Raw genomic sequence first — 21,800 nt, forward strand, 5'->3', positions numbered from 1 at the left:
GGTGTCACGGTTAATTATCGCGAGTGTTCGGCGTCACATCTGCTCGCTCTCGGCAGTGATCAGCTGACCTGTCACACACTAGCGACGTCGCAGGTTCTGTGATGTTTGTTGAGCGTTGACGTCATGGCAGCCAAAATGGAGCTTGCGCCTCTTAGACCGTGGGATGATTTTTATCCCGGAACGGAGCGCTTCGCCAAGCCAGATTTCACAGATCTGGCAAAATGGAACAACAGAGTTATTAGCAATTTAATGTACTACCAGACGAACTACTTCGCCGCGGCCGTGGTGATTTTCCTCATTGTTGGGTTAGTACCAGCTAACACAAGCTTGGGTGGCTGTTTTAATTACCATGCATACTTTTTTCCATCATGACTTCGTTGGCTATTCTGAGTGTCATTGCGCCAACAGACAACTCTTCGTACCTCATTTTATGCAACCGCTCGCATGCAGATGCTGAGTGTCGGACTGTCACACGATTATTATAGCGAGTCAAAAATATGTAGTGTTGTATGCCAAGTACCAACCCTTAAAATACATGGTTCTCATTGTCCTGTAGGGCCACTATGACATTTGCCTAGTTGACCAAAGTGTTCAGCAAGAATGTGGCTGAGATTTTAATCCAAAAACTATATTTAATATTATTGAGTATATGCCCCGCATTTCTGCCTGTCATCTTTCCTCATAGCAAAATTACTCCTTTTGTCACTTCAAGACATACAAGGATGTGGGTGAACTGCAGGAATTTCTATTTCCACATGTAAAAAAGTGACACGCATGTTGTGTGTAATTGGCTACATTTGCATGGACAAAATACCTTTTATCTGATCACGCTTTAGATTGAAATTATGATCAGAGGCACTGTTTTCATGGACACAAAGTATTGATCCAATTAGAATTTGCGTGTTTATTTTTTTATTAGCGCAGGAATTAAACAGTCAGAATCCTTCTCAGGTGGCGGCCATTTTGCCTCTTGGTGCGACTGAAAATGACGTCACAGTTGCCGTCCCTGTTCACAACCAATCACAGCTTACCAGCTTTCTGAAGCTAGGCTGTGATTGGTTGTGAGCTGAGACATGGCAACTGTGATGTCATTTAAAGTCGACAACAAATGGCAAAATGGCCGCCCCCGATTGATTATAAACGGGTGGATTTTGACTGTTTAATTCCTGTTCTACAAATGCAATATTCATCAGAACGCTGTATTTTCAGAAATGTTTCTCCTGCCACTGTTATTGACCTCCAGCACATTGTTTAAAAATACTAACTTAAATGGCTAAAATGCCGTTGTTCATTTCACAGGTTCCTGAACCCACTCGGCATGTTTCTCGGAGGAACCGTCGTGACTTTGGTATTCATGGGTTGCGTGTGGGCCGGGGAGAATCAAGGCATCATCAAGAACTTCAAGAAAAAGAACCCCACCCTGTTTGTTATCTGCGTCATGGTCACCAGTTACTTCCTGCTGTCGCTGTGCGGTGGTGTCATGGTCTTCATCTTTGGCATCACCTTCCCTCTGCTGTGTAAGTCTTGATGTTGACATAATTTCATTTTCATTGTGAAGTTATTCAAGACACATGAAATATAGCAAACAATACTTTAGCAATGTGACTTAAACAAAAGCTGGACAAACAAAGTACGTGTTGTGAGGCACACATGATAAAGAGAGTTAAACTAAAATGGGTGACATGTTGAGTCACTGTTAATTTCCCAAACTTAGCTGACGGTCAGCATACTATGGTAAACAGGCTTGGCTGCAGTTGTCAAATCTTACCTCGAAGATTTAAGGGTTAAACTCTACTTAGTGGATAAACGGTGTAAGGACACAATTCTGTACCACTTGGACGCCGCCATTAAGCATGTATGTACTGATTTTGGAGGAAAAGAGACTAAAAAAAGAATCGGCCAAATTTGGGCTGATATTATTTTGGAAAGAATTCTTATCAGCCGATTTAATCGGTAGAACGATTGGCCAGGCCTTAGTGTTTTTCAAATAATGGCTCTATGACTCACAGAGATGCATAACTGAGGTTTTGCAGCGGCTGATCAAGATTCCAACCACTTATTCTAACTCACAGCTCAATTAAAAAACAACTGGCAAGTTCAATCTTATGAAAGATGGCAGAATTTAACCAGTTTTAACTTTTTCTTCTCCGTCCTTCCACTACGTATGATCGTTCACCCGAACATTAGAGCTTTAACATGCCGCTGGAGGCAGTGTGGTCACGACCAAGGCAGGCAGCCTGCCCACCGCCCCATGTTTACAAATCACTATGGTTTCTTGATGTGGACACAACCGCTTTTACCAGCTGATCTCATGCCTTTGCGATCTGCCTCATAGACTAACACCTGCATCAGTTTGTCTCTTTCTCTCTGTCACTCTTCATCTAAAGCCAAGAATATCTAAATATAGTTCTCTTTCTAAGTTTTGAAAATGTCCCATTGTTGCCGTTCAGTAATACTCATCCATGCCTCCCTGAGACTGCGGAACATGAAGAACAGGCTGGAGAATAAGATGGAAGGTGTTGGGATGAAGAAGACTCCCATGGGCATCATCATGGATCTCTTGGATCAGCAGGAGGAGAAAGTTAACAAAATTCAGGATTTTATTGAAAGCAAAATGAAACAGTGAGATTGTAGCAAAGGAAAGTCTGCTCCATCACCCAACGTACCATAAGTAGAATCACATTTGTACTTTTGGCCCTGCGGTCTTCCCTTTGGCTTTTTTAGTACAGTTAAATGAGCACACTCCTCGCAATGTGTACAGAATCACAGTTGAAAGACAAATGGCAGCATTTCCATGTCTAAAGATTTAAAAATACACGCATCCCCCTGCTGATATTGGCCTTCTTCGGCACGCACCCCGGGTGGTTTTATGTTCGGCTTTATTGCGCTAACTTGCATTGCTAGTTTATATTTCCTACTTTTAATAAGAAACCCAGTACAAGACGTGGATTTACTCATTAGATCTATCACTTGGGGATTCGTATGAATACTGATCTGAAGCCAATGCGTTTCTGGTGTACATGTGTTCTCACTCCTAATCCCGAGTATAAATAGAACAATATTTTTTTCCGGCTGTGTGACCATGTGCTGAAAGCAAAGACCGGCCTGAACGTATCTCCTCTGATCTTTGCTGTGCAAGTGAAAAAAGGAATGGCTCTTCCAGCTTTATTCTACTACAGTGTGTATATTTTTGCTGTTAGCGTGTATTATTTCTGGTGTATTATGAATGGTGGCGGCTGTAGGACGCACATAATTATTAATTTAACTGAAATACCTTCAATACTGGAGAGGAAACACAATTTATCTTCCTTTTATACCGCAGGCAAATATTCCCTGAAGCTATCCTCTTGTGCACATTGACTGCACACTGCATGAACGCCACAGGATGGATATACATATGTTACATGTGATGACATGTGATGGTGTGATCCACATTACCAAATATTAAACATGGCTATATTAAACAACGGTGTTTTCGTTTATATTTTTTATGACTGCCGTGCATTAGTCATGTCTGTGGGATTGTTTATAAATTGGCAAATGCAAACCACAACATGCCTTAGTAAGTAAACATAATCCTTCCTGGTACGGTAGGTGCTAAATAAGCATAAAACACTTGAGCTCCCCTCTGAATAAATGTACAGTTGATCATCTTTTTTTTGAGGGGCAAATAACTTTGATGCATTTTGTTCTGAAACATACACTTTAAAGAAAGTAATGAAACATTTGCCTTAAAAGAAACTCGTTTAGGTCGTTAGCAAATAAAAATAATTTTGGTAATCATTGATCTTGAATAGATTTTTTTTTTTTTTACTAATGTAATACAGTGAGAAAATAAAGTTTGTGTCTTTTTACGCTGGTCAGAAATTATGAAATCATTGCTCCTGAAGGATGATTAGTCATAGGAAAATTGCGTTCTACAGGTTCCACGAAACAATTTTTATTGAAAATGGCCACCCTGCTGGCTTTAAAGAAAAAAAAAAATAAAACAAGAATTGTTTTACTCAGACACATTTTTTAGAGCAAGTAGAAGGGAAAAAAATGTGCAATCACTCAACTCTAAATTTTAAAATTCAAAATTTTAAAATAACAGAATCACGAAATAAACTAACTGCCGTCGACTTAATCAGTGGCACGGCATCATTCATCAATCTTGCTTTCTTTTATTCTCTCAGGTCAAATTTTTTGGAGCCTTGTCATGACAAATGTCTTTTTTGAAAAATGATGTCATCAACTCATTGCCAAACAACCTTTTAATTGATGGAATTAGAAAGTGAGCAATTGACCATCTCCGCTGTGCCTTCCTGTTTGTACAGGAAACCTTTGGCACATTTTAGGATGTTTTACCTTCTTGACGTTTTATAATCCGCTCCTATCTCAAGTTTGATCCACTTTCATTCTATTTTTCCCCCCATCAGAATTAAATCCACATTTTTCCTCTTGCTCTAAATATTGTGATTTACTACAATTCTCATTGTTGTTTGTTTGGTTTTTTTTTGGTATTTTTCTAAAACCAGAAGGTTGACACTTCAAATCAAAGTTGTTTTGTGAAACAACTGTGATTTGTCCTAAATAATCATTAATCATCATCAAATGACTCCATAATTATAATGCACTTCTAATTTCAACTGTACAGTCCCACATCTTTGCTTTTGTGACTCATGGTGGAACAACGACCAGTCACTGTGAACAAATTTTTCTTTGTCACTGCACAGTTCACTTCCAAAAAACAATCGGTGTCAAACACGGATTACGGTAAGGCACTGCCTCAGATGAGACTTGTTTCACTTGATTCCAAGGCTTTAGGGAGCGGCACCTGCAAGCAAAGGAAGTCATGAGTATTCAAGTTTGTGTGGCATTCAATTAATAAGCAATCATACTTTACACAATGTACTACTGAAAGAAGTGATGTCCAAATAAGACTTGATGTAGCTCCCCCAGAAGGGAGAGGATCATTCCTCTAAATCAAAATGCTTGTCTCTGCTTGTGTCACTCTCGTGAGTGGCAAGTGGCCAGTCCCATATGTGCCCCTCCCTCTCGTCCTAAATAAGCTCCACTTTTTTTACGAGCCTGAACTGAATACGACGGTGGCTGTATTTACATCCCGAGAGGGGTCTGTGGGTGTAACTTTGCTAATTCCTAAATGTCTTAGGTGGCTTGTCAGCCAGCAGCAATACTCACAGATTTAAGGTAGGCCACGCTACTCTTCTTGATCTCATTTAGGAGCTCGTCGCGGGGTGTGGGATCAACCTTGGGTGGCACTCGCCTGCGAGGGATCGGCTTCAAAGTCTTAATGACGTCCTTCAGGTTTGCTTTTTCTTCCACCGGCCCTTCTGTGGCTGACTCCTTCACTTTGGGAGTCTTCCTCAGTTGGAAATTTGCTCTCTCTTGTCGACTGGCCTCTCTGCGATCCAACTCCTGAAAATGGTCACGTTTCTTTGGCGTTTTCTTCAGCCGGACTTCTCTCAATGGGTTTTGGGTCTCAGCGCTTGGTTGCTTGGGAATTTTCTTGTGTTTTAGCTGCTTTGGTGGCTCTGGTTCCTCTTTGGTTTCCTTTGCTTCTGCTTTTGGCGGCACGTTATTCAGTTCTTTTGGAGGCGCAACAAGCCCGTGTTTCTGCAGGAGTTCGAGGGGCGGTATGTAGCCCAGCATCTCCAGTAAACCCGGAGGCAGGTTGAGACTGCTTTCATACATCTGCATGACCTCCTTCTGCTCCTTCAGCTGCTGCTGCTTCTGCTCTTCCTTTCTCAGCTGCCTCTGGCGGTCCAGGTTCCTGGTTAAGAGATTAGTCACCACCATCCTCGGCCCCGGCTGTTCAAAATGGTAGCCCATCTTCAGCAGGGTGCTGTTGGCCTTGAGCAGCCGTGAAATCTCCATCTCGGCATGATGACCCAGCATGTGTCTTTGATTGTGAAAGCGCAGCTCGGTGAGGGTCTCGTTGAATTGCAGGCATCGAATGATGGCGACGATTCCCTTTCCGGTGATGAAGTTGGACTCGATGTTGAGCGTGGTGATGCTGCGATTTTCGCGTAACATGTTGGCCAGGTTGAAGGCGATGTTTTCATCCACGCCGGTGTTTGCGATGCTGAAGGTTTTCACGTGTTTGTTCTTCTTCAGGGCGTTGACGTAGTCCAGGAGCATCTCTTTGGGAATGTTTTCGATGTTGTTGAGATTCACCTCGGTGACAGAAGAATTGTTGTTTCGGATCTTGTCCAGCGTCGACTCTAAGTTTGTCTCATTTCCCGATGGTCGAGATGTCATTTTGATGTTGTTCAGTGCCAGCTTGGGGATTTTTAATTTATTGATCTTTGGCTCCTCTTTTTGCTGGACTTTGTCATCGGGCTCACTTGTCTTTGCATCCCCCAGTGAGTCCGGAGGAGGCAAAGCGTCTGTCGTTTTACTTTCCTCTTTAACTTGTGTCGTTCCGTTCTCATGGCTTACTGCTTCCTCTTCTGCGCCGTCAGATTTTGTCTCACTTTTTTCACATTGATTTGTATTCATCTCTTTCTCAGGGAGCGTTTTGTCCGCTTCATTGCTCTCTTTCACGTTGTTGACAACTTCCTTAACGGTCTCCTCTATCTTTTCTTCAGATATTTTCCCGTCTCCAATATCAACTTTAACCTTTTCCTCAATGACTTCTTGTTTTCCTTCACAAATTTCATCGTGCCCATCTTCCACTGTGTTGACTTTTTCTTTCTCTTCAGCCTCCTTGCTCAGTGTTTTCTGATGAAGACAACCAAGTGGACCGACATAGTTACTCGTGTGCCTCCCCAGATTCTATGATTATGTGTGTTGACAACTTATTTTTAAATTTTTGGCAGTCTGTTGGCCTCTTACCTCACTGGGTAGCAGAGTAGCAGGCACTCTTTCTTCCTCAAGCATTCGTTTGGATTCCTTTTCCCAGTAGAGGTAGCCGACCAAGGATCTGTGGTCAAAGCTTCCAGTCGGTGACTTCTCTGTCTGGTCCTTCTGCCTCTGTCCAACTGGAACGCTATCATCTGGAGCAATTATAATATCCATTTCACTCTGGAGCTCCTTAAGCTCCTCGGGCGAAAGCGTAGCGAGGAGCTCATCCTCATCAATGTCCTCCTCATTCAGGTCCTCGGTATCTCTGCTCGACATTTCCGACGCTAAATGTTTGTCAGAATACTGACACAGAGCAAACTGGCAAGCTTCTGACTTCAGCTGGAGTTGCTCTGCTTATGCCTCATGTGGATTCTAAAATTAAACCTTGCGAAGTGCACGGGAGATATTTACGGCAAGACAAGTAGGGGGTGAAAGGCATGCTATCGGTCTTTTTTCAGCTCCTCCTCGCAGGGCTTTTGGGATGACAGTTGCTTCGGGCAAATGAAAAGGGCGAGACTGACAGCAGCAGGTGGACAATTTTCTCAAGCCTGATGGCGCTACAACAGTAGCATGGCGTTTATGATGTGACAAAACGATTCACTCCATCTTCCATCAGACCATAATTCAAAGTCGATTAATTTTCAGAAATGCCAACATTTCCTTCTTTAATTCTAAATATCGATTTACTTAAGAAGCACTAGTGAAATAGGTGTTAAGCAACAGCGGTTCATAAAGTGACAGCAGCCATTTATGAGTCACACGAGTATTTATTAATCCTTCGCAGTGGAAAACATTTCATCATGACACCTCACAAGATACTTAGAACTACACACAGACTGTACAAATGTGTGAGAAAACAAATGTTGTTTTTTATGGCAGTGGTCTGGTTCTTATCAAAGTTGTTATCAAAACTGATTTCTTCCACATGAATGTTAAATCACATCACGGCACTAACTGACAAATGACAAACTGTTAACACTGTTAACATACGTACATTCAGATTCCAGGTTCGAAGAACAGAAGGAAAGGAAATTCTACGTGGTAATGTCCTAATGAACGATCACATTAAGTATCACATTCACAATTTGGATCATCCATTTAAGACTGTTTTTATGAAACGTGTTTTTTTTTTTTTCTCTCTCTCTCCCGCCATAAGACAGCAGCTAGTTCATGTTAGTTGTTTATACCTCAAGTACAAGTCGGTGGGGTTGTGCAAGACTTTTGAAAATTTGAGACAGGCTGTTTTGCCTTTCTCTCTCTACAATTCACCCAATCAAAGGCACCCTGGGCTCAGAGGTTAGTCGTAGTTGGGAAAGCCTGTTTCAACTTCATCCCCTTCATGCAATGTTTTTTGTATATTACGTACAAAAATGTGGCTTTATTGTCCTCAGTGGATGCTTCTGTAGTTGCTGCCCAGGTAAAATCTGAAAGAACACACTGAAATTAATTCACATATTCACCTAATAGAGACTGATCTTGACGTGTGACCAAATGAATGAAAATAAAGAAGCTGATGATAAAAGCAGGGGACAATACTAGAGTGGTCATGTGACAACTCTGAATACAAAGCAACTCCGTGGTGACCCAAATAAAAATCCGCTAAAAACTTTCCTGGAGGTAGCTGGAGAGCAATGAACAGAACCAATGGTGCAATTCATGTGTATAATTGATATTTTATGTTATATTGTTGTGCTGTGTTATTTGTCCTTATATTGCTCGCAGTTTCTTTTTATTTAAATATCCTGTGGGCGTTTCTGACATGGATTTTATTTCATTTGTTCATAAGCCTAGGACCTGGCAACAAATGGCCATGGAAATGTGTCACCTGATGAGGAAACCTGTTCTGTTCCATTACTTCAACTTTAATTGCTACTGGGAAGTTTAAATATCCAGAATTCATATTTACATTTAAAAAAAAAAACACAGAGAAAAGCATGAATGCAAAGATTGTGAAATACAAAAAAAACCCCACTGCTCTAAGGGTGTTAAAATCCAACCACAACACAAAAAGGACGATGGTTTCCTAACGTGAGCACGCTGATGAAGATGGGAAAATGGACACGTGTGGCAACACGACATACAGCCACCTGCTTGGTCTCACCCTTAAGTGCTAGAGTGGTTGTCTGAAGCTTCATCCTTTTTAACGGCCTCAGTGTCAACCACCTCAACTGAATCACATTTATTAGGCTTTGTGTCAGAGCCCGATACTTTGTTTTCTGGAGAACATCTGCGCACATGAGCATTAATAGTAAGTCAAAAACTGAAGGGAGGGTGGGGGGCAACAGTGATTTCATTGTACTGTATATCAACTCTTCAATCGTTCAATTTTCCTATAAGAGATCGACGCGATCGCCATTCAAATACGCACAAATCATGACTTTGAGGAGAAAGAAATTATTCACTTTGGATGAAACTTTTTGACTCTAATTTTTTTCCCTGATGTAGTTTCACTTCCTCAATGAGGTCAAAAGCGTGAAAAGAACACTCACCTGTTGTTGCGTGAGGGGCTGCGATTATATGGTGACGCTGGAACTGCATGTTGAGAGCATTGAGGCGTGTTGGGTGTGTCGTAGTCACTCAGGCCGACTGCCAGCTGGTTGCGCCAGTTCCCTGCACTTTCCACTGATGACACTGCAAATGTGCCCAAATCAAGTCCACTCTTGTGTAACTTGCTTTCATTTCTTTGCACAGATTTTTTTTAATGACTATGATGGATGAAAAAGTACTTGACATCAATCTTAAGAAAATTTTTAAAACTGACACGTCATAATTTTCGTGCCAGTACAAGCCCAGTTATAGAATTTAGCAAACAGTATTATGCCATGCTGGACGTTCTGGCAGATTGAGGGTGTTTTCTTCTGCATGGCCTCTTGCTCACCTGACAATTTGGTGGCTAAAATTGGACAGCACTTTAGACGAGAGAAAGCAGGTCTAAATTGTGGCGCAAGAGGTTTAATGAGATTAATTAATCAAACTCATTATCTTTACTACGTTTTTAAAATGACCCTCCATGGCCGTGACACAGTTTTGGGAAAAGGGTTCACTTATGGAAACAAAAGATCTCACCAGATGAGAAAGACGTCGTTCTGCTGGAGTGGCTGAAGGCCGCCGGCATGGTCTGGTAGCCCAGGCTGAGCTGAGAGCCACAGTCAAAGTCGTATCCCGCCCTCTCTCCTTCCCTGGAGTTACGGTTCCGATGGTACCACCCTCTCAGATGTTCTGCTACCATCGCCTTCTGCATGTTCTTAGCCAAAAGTTCATTTCTGGGTCCCTCCCTGTTCCGCGGCGGCCTCACCGTCGCGTAGGGATTCTGGGATAGGCCGTCACTTCGGTCAGAGCCATAATGCCTAAATCTGTCATGTCCGTGATAGCCGTTCATTTGATACGAGGGGTTGACGTTGTAGTGGCCTTCTACGTCATCCTCGTACACGTAGGCACCGTTAGCGTAAGGCTCCATGTCTGGACACGGGCAGCCGGAGACGTAGTAGGCACTGGGTGGATAATGTGCTGAGGTCTCACAGGCATAACTACAACCGGAATGGTGCTGCACCAGGTTGGGCATGCTCCCTGTATTTCCATACACTTCCACGTTGCGATGCAGACGATGCATGGTGGAGGTCCTGGAATCTAATGTACTGTAGTGGCAAGTGGCAGGCCCGCAGAAATCCAGACTGGACTGACTGGTGTAGGAAGAGCAATCCTCCAACACCTCTGTACTGTTGCTGCGATGAGCTGGTGACAAGGTGAAAACTGGCTTCTCTGCGTCTGCGTCTTTTCTTTGCTGGGGCTGTGATTCCAGACTTCCACTGCGAGCCCTGAAACCATGAGGGAAGCCCTCGCACCTGGAAAGAGGACACAGCTTGCCGCATTACACTCATTACGCAACGTTGATGCATTGGTACATGCACCAAGGTTTTGGATGACAACTTAAATTTGCGGCACATTGAGCGATCACAGTGTTGGGAAGCTATGAGCACACCTGAGCTGACTGCTGCTGTAGGCATTGCGGGTCATTGCGGGTGTGGGGGGCATGCTGCGGGGGTCTCTGGGAGGTCTGGGGAGGGTTTTATAAGGGCTACTGTGGGTGGAGGAAGCCTCTCGTGGATTGTGGTAGTGGAGGGAAGCCTCTTGGCCTTCATAAGCTAATCTAAAGGGTTGTGACATTGAGGGTGATGGTTAAAAAAGAAAGGCAGGAATGATATGTGGGCAACAGAAGAAGGCCTCAAACACAACAAAGCAATACATGTTAAAAGTGTGTGTTGCAAAAACGCCTCAGCAGGTGAGATTAAGCCTCACCTTTTGTTATGGTTAATTTCCCTTGGAGATGTTTGCTTCTCTCCATCATATTCCGCCCCCAGGGAGCGTAACGGACTGAATGGAGGTGAGTCTTGCACAGACTGCGATCGAGGTCGCTGACTGGCGCTATCCGAGTCATCTGAATACAAAAATAGGACGGCCTGGAAATCATGATCTGAACACGGCATTACTGCAGTATACTTCGTAAAGATGCCGTGCCAAGCTTACCATCCTCCAACGGGAGACTGGACAAGGAGCTACAGTCTGATCGCATGAGTTCATCTGGATGAGGAGAAGGCTTATTGTGAATATTGGGCAAAGTCGCAACAGTTCCTTCTGCTTAATACAAACCTGCAATGATGACTGAGGCTCGCTGGGTGGGTCTTTTCCCCTTCTTGATTCGATAATGGTTCATCTCATTCTCAATCTGCTGAAGTTTGTGCATGGCATCCAAACAGTTTCTCCTTCTTTTCTTCTTGACGGTCTTACACAATTCCGCTTCATTGGCCAGCTTTTTAGCTGCCTCCACGATCTTCTGCTGGAGGGCAAATCTGCTCTCCAGATTTCTTAGGAAAGGATCCTGAAGCGCAAGCAGCAAAACGTGTTAAAAGTTTTTCCTAGTCATTCCTGTCTTTTTCTGCTTTTCCATTGTTGAGGGTCTTTTCAACACATTGTGTTTTTGAGCTTCTGTTAATTTTTATTGGGGTGAGCTACACACATTATTATAGTTTGATTGGTCGACAGATAATTGTAATATCTTCAGCATGTGACCGTGTTAATGAGATCGAATAAGAAGAAAACAACTTTATAAATGGTTGCTGACCCTGTATTGTTTGTCGCAGACTTTTTAAGAAAGGTTTACATTCTGCGATTGTCATTTACACCAAATTACCACAGTATGTAATGAAAAATCCGATTGTGATAATTAAAAGGCAAACATTAAAGATGTATAATTAAAGTGTACAAGTGAAACACAGACCTCATTGTATGGAAAAAGGTCATCCAACTTGAAAGCAGTGCCAACTCGCCGTCTAACCTGTGGTGGTCGTTCGTCTGATAACAAGGGGTACTCCTTTGGCAGCTTTCCAGTAAGCTCCTGAGAACAACAAATACTTCAAATGGAAACTGTAGCAGAAACAATCCATCACACAGCAGTTTAATTAAAAACGGTGGGTGGCCTCAGGAGACAGAAAACACCCCGCGAAGGCTGATCATTAAAAATGTGACGCCAAGTGCATTCAATGGGATTTTCATGTGACAATAATGTTTTAGACACCTAAGCCACACATAGGGGGCATGTGAATGGAACCACAAAATCAATGAGTGAACAATAGGATCACTGCTGAAGCGTATTTTGACCTTCATTTTTTTTTTTTTTCCAAAAGAATGATACACTAATTCGTAATAAAGTAGGGTCTGTCATTGCTACAACATAACCCAACCACTTACCCGGTGATGTTAAATATTCTCTAATATTATAATAAGCATAATGCTGCTCATTGATACAAGAACAGAAGTTAGAATAAAAAAGTTGAGAAATAAGGACAGAATAGCTCACCGCTTCCCGAAGACAAATTTTCTTGAGTTCCTTTGTTTTTTTGGTCAAGATATCTTGTATGTCCTGCTCTTTCTTTCTTAGCTCAGAGAGTTTCTCTTTCTTCTGCTCCTCACTCATTTCGGAGTCTGCAGAACCTGTTCCAAATCCAATGAATTAAAATGGATGCACTGTTTCTTTTACTCACACAATCTGTTCATCTTTTAAAAGCATGACATTTGCTTGATCTGGAAGTGCAACCAACCTGTCGATACCAGGCTGCCATTGCTGGCGGTAATCAAGTTATTTTTCAGGACTGACTCTCCGAGTTTGTTCATCTTTGCCCCCGCATGCTCGGTGAGATCCATAGCGATTTCCTCCAAGCTTTTGGAGGCTCCCACTTTCGCCTGATGGAATGGGGGTGTATCAAAAGTTATTGCGTGGGTCTCTTTTAATTTTGACACTGTGGACCGCATTGTAACTCTGAAACTCACTTTGCTCTGCTTTCTGTCCAAGTAGAATTGATGTTGGCTAATAGCCATGACCCAAATAGTTTTGATCAAAGAGTGGCTCGCATACCAAGTGTGGATGAGAAGGCCAGTTTGTCCAAAGGTGCGCTTGGTTACTGCTCTCCTGAAAGATTAAGTGGCTTATTCCAGATCTTTGATAGAGTTGGATAATCTCTTGAAAAAGAAATGATACCCCCCCACAAAAAATTAAAAATAAATCATGACAAGGGCTCACCTGTGCGGATCATTAACCTCCACTGCAAATTTTTTCTCCCTGAAGTACAAATTTTCCAGTTGTTTCCACTGATAAAGCTGGCAGTCGCAATGCAAAAAAAAATAGCAGAGAGAAAATAATCATCACTCATAGTGTGACCATTGGAGTCTGGTGTATCAGGAAGGCAGCAATGCAGGTGTTCAGAAGGAACAAGACTCTCTCACATTCCACAATCATACTCATCGCGACATGTTCCGTGTCTCATCAGCCAGGTGCTCCGTGACACCGGCGTGATTTCGAGTCAATAGTGACTAACTGCCCGTCTAGTCCACTGATGAATGAGACACTAAAATGTTGACAGCAGGAGGTGCCGACCAATAATAGAATATAATATCTACTCATAGCTTCATATTATATGAATACAAAAATAATTGAAAATCGACTTCTTACCACCACAAATGGTCTTTGACTTCAGATTCTATTTTGCAGATACGAAATCCTCTCTGGCTTCAGTGTCAACACAAACGTGCCATGTCCGTGCCTGACTTGCCTCCTCAGGTATTCTCATGCATGTCACCGCCCAAAGCCATCCCTCTTTTTTTTCTGACATTGGCAGCACTCCCCGCCCTTCACCCCCACCCCCCACCACTAGACAGCCAGGCAGACGCTTGCACAATACAGCTGTCAAAGTAGAACAACATCATCGTGTGCAATCCAGCAGAATGTCTTGTCTTCATGTGACACATTTCACATCATATTCCCGCTTCTCATTGGTCCTGGCTGCACATGCCAAACGTCTTATTCAGTCACAAGGGTGTCTCTATCGCTTGGCAAGTTAAAATGGCTCACGTGCATGAGTTCCAATAAAGAAGCACTTAACATAAATGAATTTTCGCAATAAAAACGTCTTCCCCTTGAATTAATTGGAATAAAAAATGATGACTCAGCCTACTGCATCCTGTGCTGTCATGCCTGCAGACGAGCCGATTTAAAGCCACGATGGTAAAATGATATTTACCTTTCTAGGTTTCAGCTTATCTTGTAGATCATACTGGCCAATGCCTTTATAGCTGATCCCAAGCCACCATGGCATCCCTTGTTTATCCTGTAAGGACGAAAAAAAAGATTTCAGTTCCCAAGGCAAAGACGGCAAACAGAACTGAAAGCCTACCTTCACTTCATAATAGTGGACACCATATGTGGGCAAGGATTCCACAAGCGTCAGATACCTACAATTAAAAGTGTTATTAAAACCAGAAGGTGTTTTAAAAATGCAAAAGAGGAATTCTAGGGCATTTGATGTGGTGAGTCTGCGTTATTCACTGGACTGCACATATTGATTGATTTCTACCAGCTGATGGGAGGCAAAGGGATTCCGGCAAGACAAAATGAAAAGGAAGCATCGGTGGAGGAGAGAGATTAATGACCTGACATTAATTATCGTCGAAAGTGTCTCAACAAATCGATATTATATTTTAACTTCAACACTTACTGTACAATGGCCTGCCCTCTGGAGATTCCTTTTAGCTGTTTATAATAGTCGATGACTCGTTCCTCACTGCATTTGCAAAAAATAAAGTGAGAGAAAATGTATCTCAGCTGAATTTGGAATACATAAAAAGGTGTACTGTTAATCACAATCCAGGCTGGCCTAGAAACATACCAGTATGCAAGCGATGGGTGCTCCTTGAGGACTTTAGTGGGAAGAGCGGGCAGTTTCTTTAAGTCGGCTCGAGTGGCTTCATCACTGGAGAAGAAAAGAGGTGGGAAATGAATCATAATTCTCAAAACGACAGACAAGAAACAACATTTTTTTTTTCAAAACTTCAGCTTGCAGTACATATATAAAACAGTCAAAAGGACTTTTGGGTATTATTTTAAGTATGGTTTATTTGTAATATTTTTCATCACGCCTTTCAGTATGACATGCATTTCTACACAGCTATTGATTCATTCAACACATAATTATTATCCTTTTTGTTGAGCCAGAATTTTTTGATACGCTTGGTTTGGATCTCGTCATATTGTGCAACTGTATCTAATTTCACACGTGCATTTAGTTGGTGGACTTTCGCTGTTCGCTCCTCTCTCCTGGCATGTCAAGCTCTGTCAGCACCATGAGATTCATTAGTAGACGGGTGCTAGCTTCTCCGTGCACTACGCTAAGCCTCACATTACGTTGCTATTGATTGTCATTGTCCTCACTCTTGAGAAACAAGTGACCTATTGAATTTTTTCTCCGAAAGATCACCAATAACTTATCCGACTGTCAGTTAATAGTTATCACCCATCTGAAAATAACAAGCGCTCACCTTGTGTAGTCTCCTTTTGACTCCTGGGAAATAAATACATAAAAAAAGAACATCCTGTTAGGCTTTGGCTTTACTCTAAATAATTGCATTTTGGTTTTATAAAGTTACCAACCTGCAAAGCATTGGCTGCCAACTTAAAGACATTCTCACTCTCAACTTCTATAATCCCCTGTGAGACAAAGAAGGATTTTAGATTAACACATTGCACACAGTGTTCCACACTTAAACATTTTTAGCATCGACCCGAAGATCAGAATGTTCTCAGAATAAACCTGCGTTTTTTTCTGCCTTCTCACACACATTCCTTCTAACCGAGTGCAAAGTGCGAAAAGGTGTGATCAGGGTTTACTGGCAAATGACTCATCAGGAGGCTTCAGCCAAGTCTTTATTTTTATTTCCTACAACAAGAAAAAGAAAAGAATCCCAAAACACTTACGTTGTAGACAGCAGATTTTGCATTAAGGAAGAATAACTCCACTGTTATGATGTCCTTGAGCTGCGTTATGTTTTCCACATAGAATCTGTCAAAGATAAACGTACAAGTACACATTTTTGACAGAACTTTCTTTCAAGTTAAAGGTATTTATTTACTTAACTGCATACAGAATATAATATGGAGCTCTATGACATGTGATGTAGTCCGTCATGAATTTAGAATAAATCCATAATAATATAGTAATTTATTATAATTTTCTTTAAATGTTAACTTAATTTTAATGTCATTAACGGGGTTGCGAGTCACTGGGTTGCAAATAATGGTAATGTTTTTTGCTCCATTATTATTCTAGTTCTTGTTAGCTGCTATGCTTACTGGTTAAGAGCATTGCTAAAAAGTATATTGGTATGTTCCCATTCATTAGGACTGAAAAAGTTATTACTTATTTTTTTTTCCCCCATGGTCAGGGCAATTATCTTGATGATGCCTTTTTGCTGAGTTTATACAGCTCTTTTTCTTTATCTTTTTCATCCAAATGGCTAAAAAGGTTTCAGTAACTGTTTTGTGTGTATGTTGAGAGACACACAACACACAACAACAAAAACCTGACCAATTCTATTTGTTAAAATCGACCTGTATTGGTCAACAAGAGGTAGGGAAAATGGTAAAAGGGCATTTAACGAGCTATTTGGTATTTTTAATAATTTAGGAATCACTCTAGCTAAAATTGCGTTTTGTCTCGAGACAACTACATTTTGCACAAAAAAGTCCGTCTTCTTCATTTTGTATATAAAACAGTAGCATTATAAATTGTGCTGCGTTGCAACATGTTCTTAAAACACAAACTGGTTCATAAACTGAGAATAGCCTAAGGCAAGTGTATTTTTATTTTCTCCAGCATACAGGACTGCGCCCTGCTGGAGAACTTGAACCCTACACGTGAAAGATTCTTATTACCTGACGAGGAAGTTGAGGGCAATGGAGCCGTGCCTCTTGGAAAAGTCATGATCAAGAACTCTGCGGTCCATCTGTAGCCACTTACACTGACCACTGGAAAAAGCAAGTGAGCGTGCCGCAGTCAACACATCTGCTGTCTCTTAAGAATCACCAACAATAGATATTCAGACCACAGGACAACAGTTTACATACTTGTCAGTGAAAAACGCAAGGCCGAAGAATTCCTTCTCTTTGAGATTGAAATGGGAGGAAACCAGGTCGACAAGCTCATAGGACAGCAGCTTTGGCTGTGGAAGGAGATTTTTCACATTCAGTGTCAGCTTCCAAAAATGAAATCTGCTCGCCTCATTCCCTCATAAAGGAGACTGACTTGCAAGCTATCGTAAATTGTCGCAGCAGTCGATGTGAATTATTCACTAACTCCTGCTGTGTTGTCCACTAAACATTTTGGACCGAGGCAGTTAAAATGATTTTAAACTCAGTGAAATACAGCCCATGTGAGGTGCGCTGAGGGTTTGCGCACAGTCGGGTGTGAATTTCTCCACACATGGTTGACCTGGAGCGGCTCCTCTCAGATTGCACAGTGAGGCTTCTCAGTTATTGTACAAATATTGACCATCTCCACGTCATTGGTACCTGAACCAGCAGCTCCAGCTTCCTGTCATCCAGCAGCTGCACTTGACACAATCTGCCCTCAGTCATCTACAGGGACACAAAAAAGGAAATTGTAGCATGCTTTTCGACATCACAACCCCACGGGCAACATTTTTAATATAAGTCGAGATGGAGATGCTGTATGTTGAAATCACAAAACAGACACGGGTATGACTCAAGTATTTCACATCCGAGTTGCCATAGCAAACTAATACCCAGGCGGTAAATGCAGCGATCCTTCTTAAAGAAACACGAAGGTCATGAACGACAATGAAACCATTGTCCGAAAGATTTGTTGCCATAATAACCTGGAGTAGGATTTGGTTTACTCCACATTCGGGCATTTCACATCAGTCTTCTTAATCGTTGATTGAATAAATATATTTAAACAAGCAAACGTTTCTGCAAACTTGTCCAACCTGCACAGCCAACAATTTGTACAATTGTGACTAAACTGCACATGTTCTAGATTCAAATAAATGGCATTTGCTCCATTGGGATTATTTTCCTTGCAATGCCGTGTTACAATAAACAGCACTGTGCTGTCAGTGCTGATTCACAGTTCAAATGATACTTTCACTAGGCCAACGTCCCAAATAGCTTTCGTGGATCTGATAGTCCCTTTATCTGACAGAATGATCATGATCACCTTATCATAGAAAAGCGAGCGACTCTCTTACCTGGTAAAGCTCTCCAGGGAGAGCACAGGAGCGGATGCATTCCTGACTCATCACTTCATTGCGCTCTTCTAGTGGAACTCAGAGAAAACGCTGCAAGCTCTGCATGCAAGCTTCTGGCTTTGCAACGGCTTAGTGGCCACTTCACTTGAGTTCGGCAGCTGACTTAATGAGGCCTAGACAGGTCAGACTCCTGACCACAGTTTCATTGTAGCTTCAGAATAATATAATCTGCAAAATTCTCTCTTTCCATTTCAATTAAAAGCTGTGTGATAAACCAATAAATCAAACTAATTTGGACTATATCTGCAGTTTAATCACATTGAATTATGAAGTTGTGACAGTGGTAGGATTCATCATTTCTCTCTGAACTTAACATGTAATACTCCTGTCTGGACGCTAAATATTGCAGTCAGTTTTTTTCTTTTAACGGGAAAAAAAAGACTCTAGAAATATGCACGCACTACTTATCTTGAGCAGTTGGAGAATCAAAAGCATGTGTATAAAAAGAGAAGGAGTAGGACTTTAAAAGATTTGCACAGTTGGTCCATGAGCATTTGCAGTGATGCTATTTATATCTGATGGCACGACCCAGACTCACCCTCAGTGGCAGCATCAAGGCAAGATTTCATATCAATCTGGTTCAGACACAAGTCTGGAGTCAGTTGGGATTTAAATCAATCATCAATACATAATGATATCAGCTGGGATTCGTAGTTATCTTCATTTAGGACTTTTCTCCAATATCGATGGACGCACTGCGGACGACAACCTATTCAGTTTAAATAAAAGCCTGCAAGGCCCCTAGAGCAGGGATTGTCAACCGGTGGTTCCTGGCCTTCTAGCGGTCCGTGGCGGTATTGCAAGTGGTCCGCGAGATTGGAAATGGAAAATAATTGTAATTTTTTTTAAAATAAAATTGATTCATTATTTGGAATTGATTTATTTTCCAGCTAATTTAGTGAATCATTTACCCATCCAAATTATGTCAAATGTAGCTGAGATTCCCAAAATAGGCGTACAGAAGTGAATAAATAGCCTGTACAGCTCTATCCTCCATCGGTGCAAAATATAATAATATTCCGCTAAAGCAGTGGTCCCCCAGTTGCTTCTTGGTTGTAATGGTGGTCCCTTGGACAAAACCAATTGAAAACGCTTGTCCAAGAGGACAATAAACTTCACAGCTCAAAAAGATGACACTACATGATGGCTGAAGATGAATAAAGTTTGAAAATTAAATAAAAAAAGCAAGCAGGAAAATTTAACCTGGCCTGTCCAGACAGCAGCCTGTCTCATCTCTGTTCCACTTTTCATACAATATTGATGAAGGCTGGTGTTACACAAAAGAGTGTTTGTTTTCTTGACGACACCCGATTGGAGAACACGTGCTCCCAAAGTAATATGCTTGTTTTAAAATTACAGAGAAAATAAATCGAGGATTGACAGGCGAACAGTTCAGGGTGCACCCCGCCTCTTGTCCAAAGTCACCTCGGATAAGCTCATGAGCACAAATGCTACACAAAATGGACGCATGGAAGTTACTCGAGGCAGCTACAATGGATGGTGGCTCATGTAACGGACCTTTGACACCTGACACGGAAACACTCCTCTGCACAGTTAATTATGAATAAATCTGAACTATTTGCGTCATCTTTCCACTAATGTCAGCAACATCAGCCATCACCTCATGTTGCAAACCTGTGAGTTCCAGGAAAGTGACGTGACGCTCGAGATGATGTCATTGGAGAAAATGTGGATCCATGATGCAATAAATGGGGGCGGAGTCACGCTTTCCATGAGGTCACCATGCTGTCTAACTTCTTCCTACCCTGAAAAGTACATCCTCAGAGACAGAAGACAGCTGTATCTTCATTGTATCTGTATACAGTATAGTGACTGTAACGGTCCAATCTGCTCCCGTTAGCAAAACTGTCACAATGAAGCGTGCCGATTTTACCCTGCGGCCAAATGAGTCAGTATTTCAAACAAGCCTAATAAAAACTGATGTCATATCCACCCTCAAGGTAATATTGTACCTCTTGTTAACTTCGCATGGAGTCTAAATATTTGAAGACAAAGAGCCAGAGGCATCATCTTTGCTCTGCTTCTTGTCCAACGTGGATGATTCCAGCAAGGCGTGGGTCTAGGAGGGATGAATGGAATCTTGACATGTTGGACATGTCTGTCCAAGGGACACAACCACCAAAGCAAGACGTCCTGCTTAAGGTCCCTTTAAATGCACGCAGACAGAGGTTTTCCACACCAGTGGGTCAATGTCTAACTTGCACGTGTCTACTTTTTAAACGTGCAAATAAAAATGCATGCGTCACATTAATACAGGACTTGTAAGTCATTATCATAAATAGCTGCGCAATTTTCTAAATTGAATCAGGCATAAAGTGTTCAGTATTTAAATAAGCACTGCAAAGTATCTAAAATGATGATCCAGCATCATCCACCATTTTTATTATTCGCCAAGTCACACTGCCGGTATGACTGCATTAAATAACACTCAGTTGAGCATTTTTTTTTTTTCTTTACCATCCTAGAACGTGCTTTATCCACCTCCATCAGGATGCCAGTGTGGGGACTGGCCCACCTCAGGGCCATTGAGAGAACAATGCATGTGTGCAAAAGTCTATGGGTGGATTCCACCTGTGCTCCTTTCTCAAAATATATATAAAAAAAAGCTTTCTTCCTTTTTTCACCCATCTCCGAGATACGCGCATGTCTCAGGTGCGGTCTCAGTTCACGCACGTCCCTGGATCTACTTTTTGTCTCCTCGAAGCCCGGTATAGAAGCCGCGTCTATCAGTTCCATGATCTCAACATGTAGCTTCTTACCTTTGCGTTTAAATATCCTTAAGATTTACGGTAGAACCTCGCCCGCATGCCGGTCGCTCCCGATTAGCGGTCTCGCCGGTTGCGCTCGCCGTGAAAGGGAGTCGCCCCACTGCCGCTGTCCATGCTCATCCACCGGTGTGTTGCTGTTGCTGCCGCCGCCTGATATCGAGACACTCACCACGCCTTCAACCGCCGGCTATTATGTGAACAAGCATAGCATCCAGCACCCTCTATCTACCTCCCTCCCTCCCTTCCTCCCTCCATCCCTCGCCCCCTCCTCATCCAGCAGCTGCCGGCCGGCCTGCTTCCCACTGAATGGCGAGGCGGCCAAGAGGATGCATGTGCCGCAGCATCCCTCATTATGAGCATTGACATCATTCAGGATTATACTGAAACAATCACACAGTACACTCTTTTCTTTTCTGAACAACCACGCCCCTATACATCATGCTTTTTTCCTCCAGCCATCTTTTACACCTACTGGACACTTCATTATGTACACACCGGAAACTGTGTCACATT

The 21,800-nt window shown here is 42.2% G+C and overlaps 3 protein-coding genes and 1 long non-coding RNA gene across 7 annotated transcripts; 2 read left to right on the forward strand and 2 right to left on the reverse strand.

Moving 5' to 3' along the window:
- Positions 1 to 44: 44 nt before the first annotated feature.
- Positions 45 to 3,467, forward strand: LOC148401731 (PRA1 family protein 3-like). Its single transcript, XM_088369594.1, has 3 exons — positions 45 to 305; positions 1,300 to 1,517; positions 2,451 to 3,467. The coding sequence occupies exons 1-3, from the start codon at positions 124 to 126 to the stop codon at positions 2,624 to 2,626; spliced, it is 576 nt and encodes a 191-aa protein (XP_088225720.1). The 5' UTR covers positions 45 to 123; the 3' UTR covers positions 2,627 to 3,467.
- lmod3 (leiomodin 3 (fetal)) lies at positions 2,525 to 7,227 on the reverse strand. Its single transcript, XM_088369588.1, has 3 exons — positions 6,838 to 7,227; positions 5,182 to 6,723; positions 2,525 to 4,816 (listed from the first exon to the last, which is right to left on the reverse strand). The coding sequence occupies exons 1-3, from the start codon at positions 7,120 to 7,122 to the stop codon at positions 4,769 to 4,771; spliced, it is 1,875 nt and encodes a 624-aa protein (XP_088225714.1). The 5' UTR covers positions 7,123 to 7,227; the 3' UTR covers positions 2,525 to 4,768.
- On the forward strand, positions 5,066 to 18,155 carry LOC148401733 (uncharacterized). Its single transcript, XR_015857212.1, has 3 exons — positions 5,066 to 5,190; positions 13,889 to 13,957; positions 17,046 to 18,155. It is a non-coding gene; the product is annotated as an uncharacterized LOC148401733 (long non-coding RNA).
- On the reverse strand, positions 7,594 to 21,511 carry LOC148401734 (FERM domain-containing protein 4B-like). Of its 4 annotated transcripts, none has more exons than XM_088369584.1 (24): positions 21,279 to 21,508; positions 17,741 to 17,806; positions 17,297 to 17,391; positions 17,105 to 17,197; positions 16,148 to 16,232; positions 15,824 to 15,880; positions 15,712 to 15,734; positions 15,063 to 15,146; positions 14,892 to 14,957; positions 14,571 to 14,628; positions 14,418 to 14,504; positions 13,421 to 13,497; positions 13,171 to 13,309; positions 12,942 to 13,083; positions 12,701 to 12,834; positions 12,122 to 12,238; positions 11,494 to 11,722; positions 11,371 to 11,424; positions 11,143 to 11,281; positions 10,826 to 10,993; positions 9,913 to 10,688; positions 9,336 to 9,477; positions 8,948 to 9,073; positions 7,594 to 8,270 (listed from the first exon to the last, which is right to left on the reverse strand). In XM_088369584.1, exons 2-23 carry the CDS (start codon positions 17,804 to 17,806, stop codon positions 8,950 to 8,952), a joined length of 2,955 nt encoding a protein of 984 aa, XP_088225710.1. In that variant the 5' UTR covers positions 21,279 to 21,508; the 3' UTR covers positions 7,594 to 8,270; positions 8,948 to 8,949. The 4 variants fall into 4 exon arrangements, with proteins under 4 accessions (XP_088225710.1, XP_088225713.1, XP_088225712.1 ...); XM_088369587.1 differs by lacking the exon at positions 21,279 to 21,508 and adding an exon at positions 18,439 to 18,504; XM_088369586.1 differs by lacking the exon at positions 10,826 to 10,993 and having other exon boundaries at positions 21,279 to 21,511.
- Between the last annotated feature and the right edge of the window lie 289 nt (positions 21,512 to 21,800).

Source organism: Syngnathus floridae, chromosome 2, assembly GCF_059516105.1.
Source record: "Syngnathus floridae isolate MCC-2025c chromosome 2, RoL_Sflo_1.0, whole genome shotgun sequence".
NCBI lineage: Eukaryota > Metazoa > Chordata > Actinopteri > Syngnathiformes > Syngnathidae > Syngnathus > Syngnathus floridae.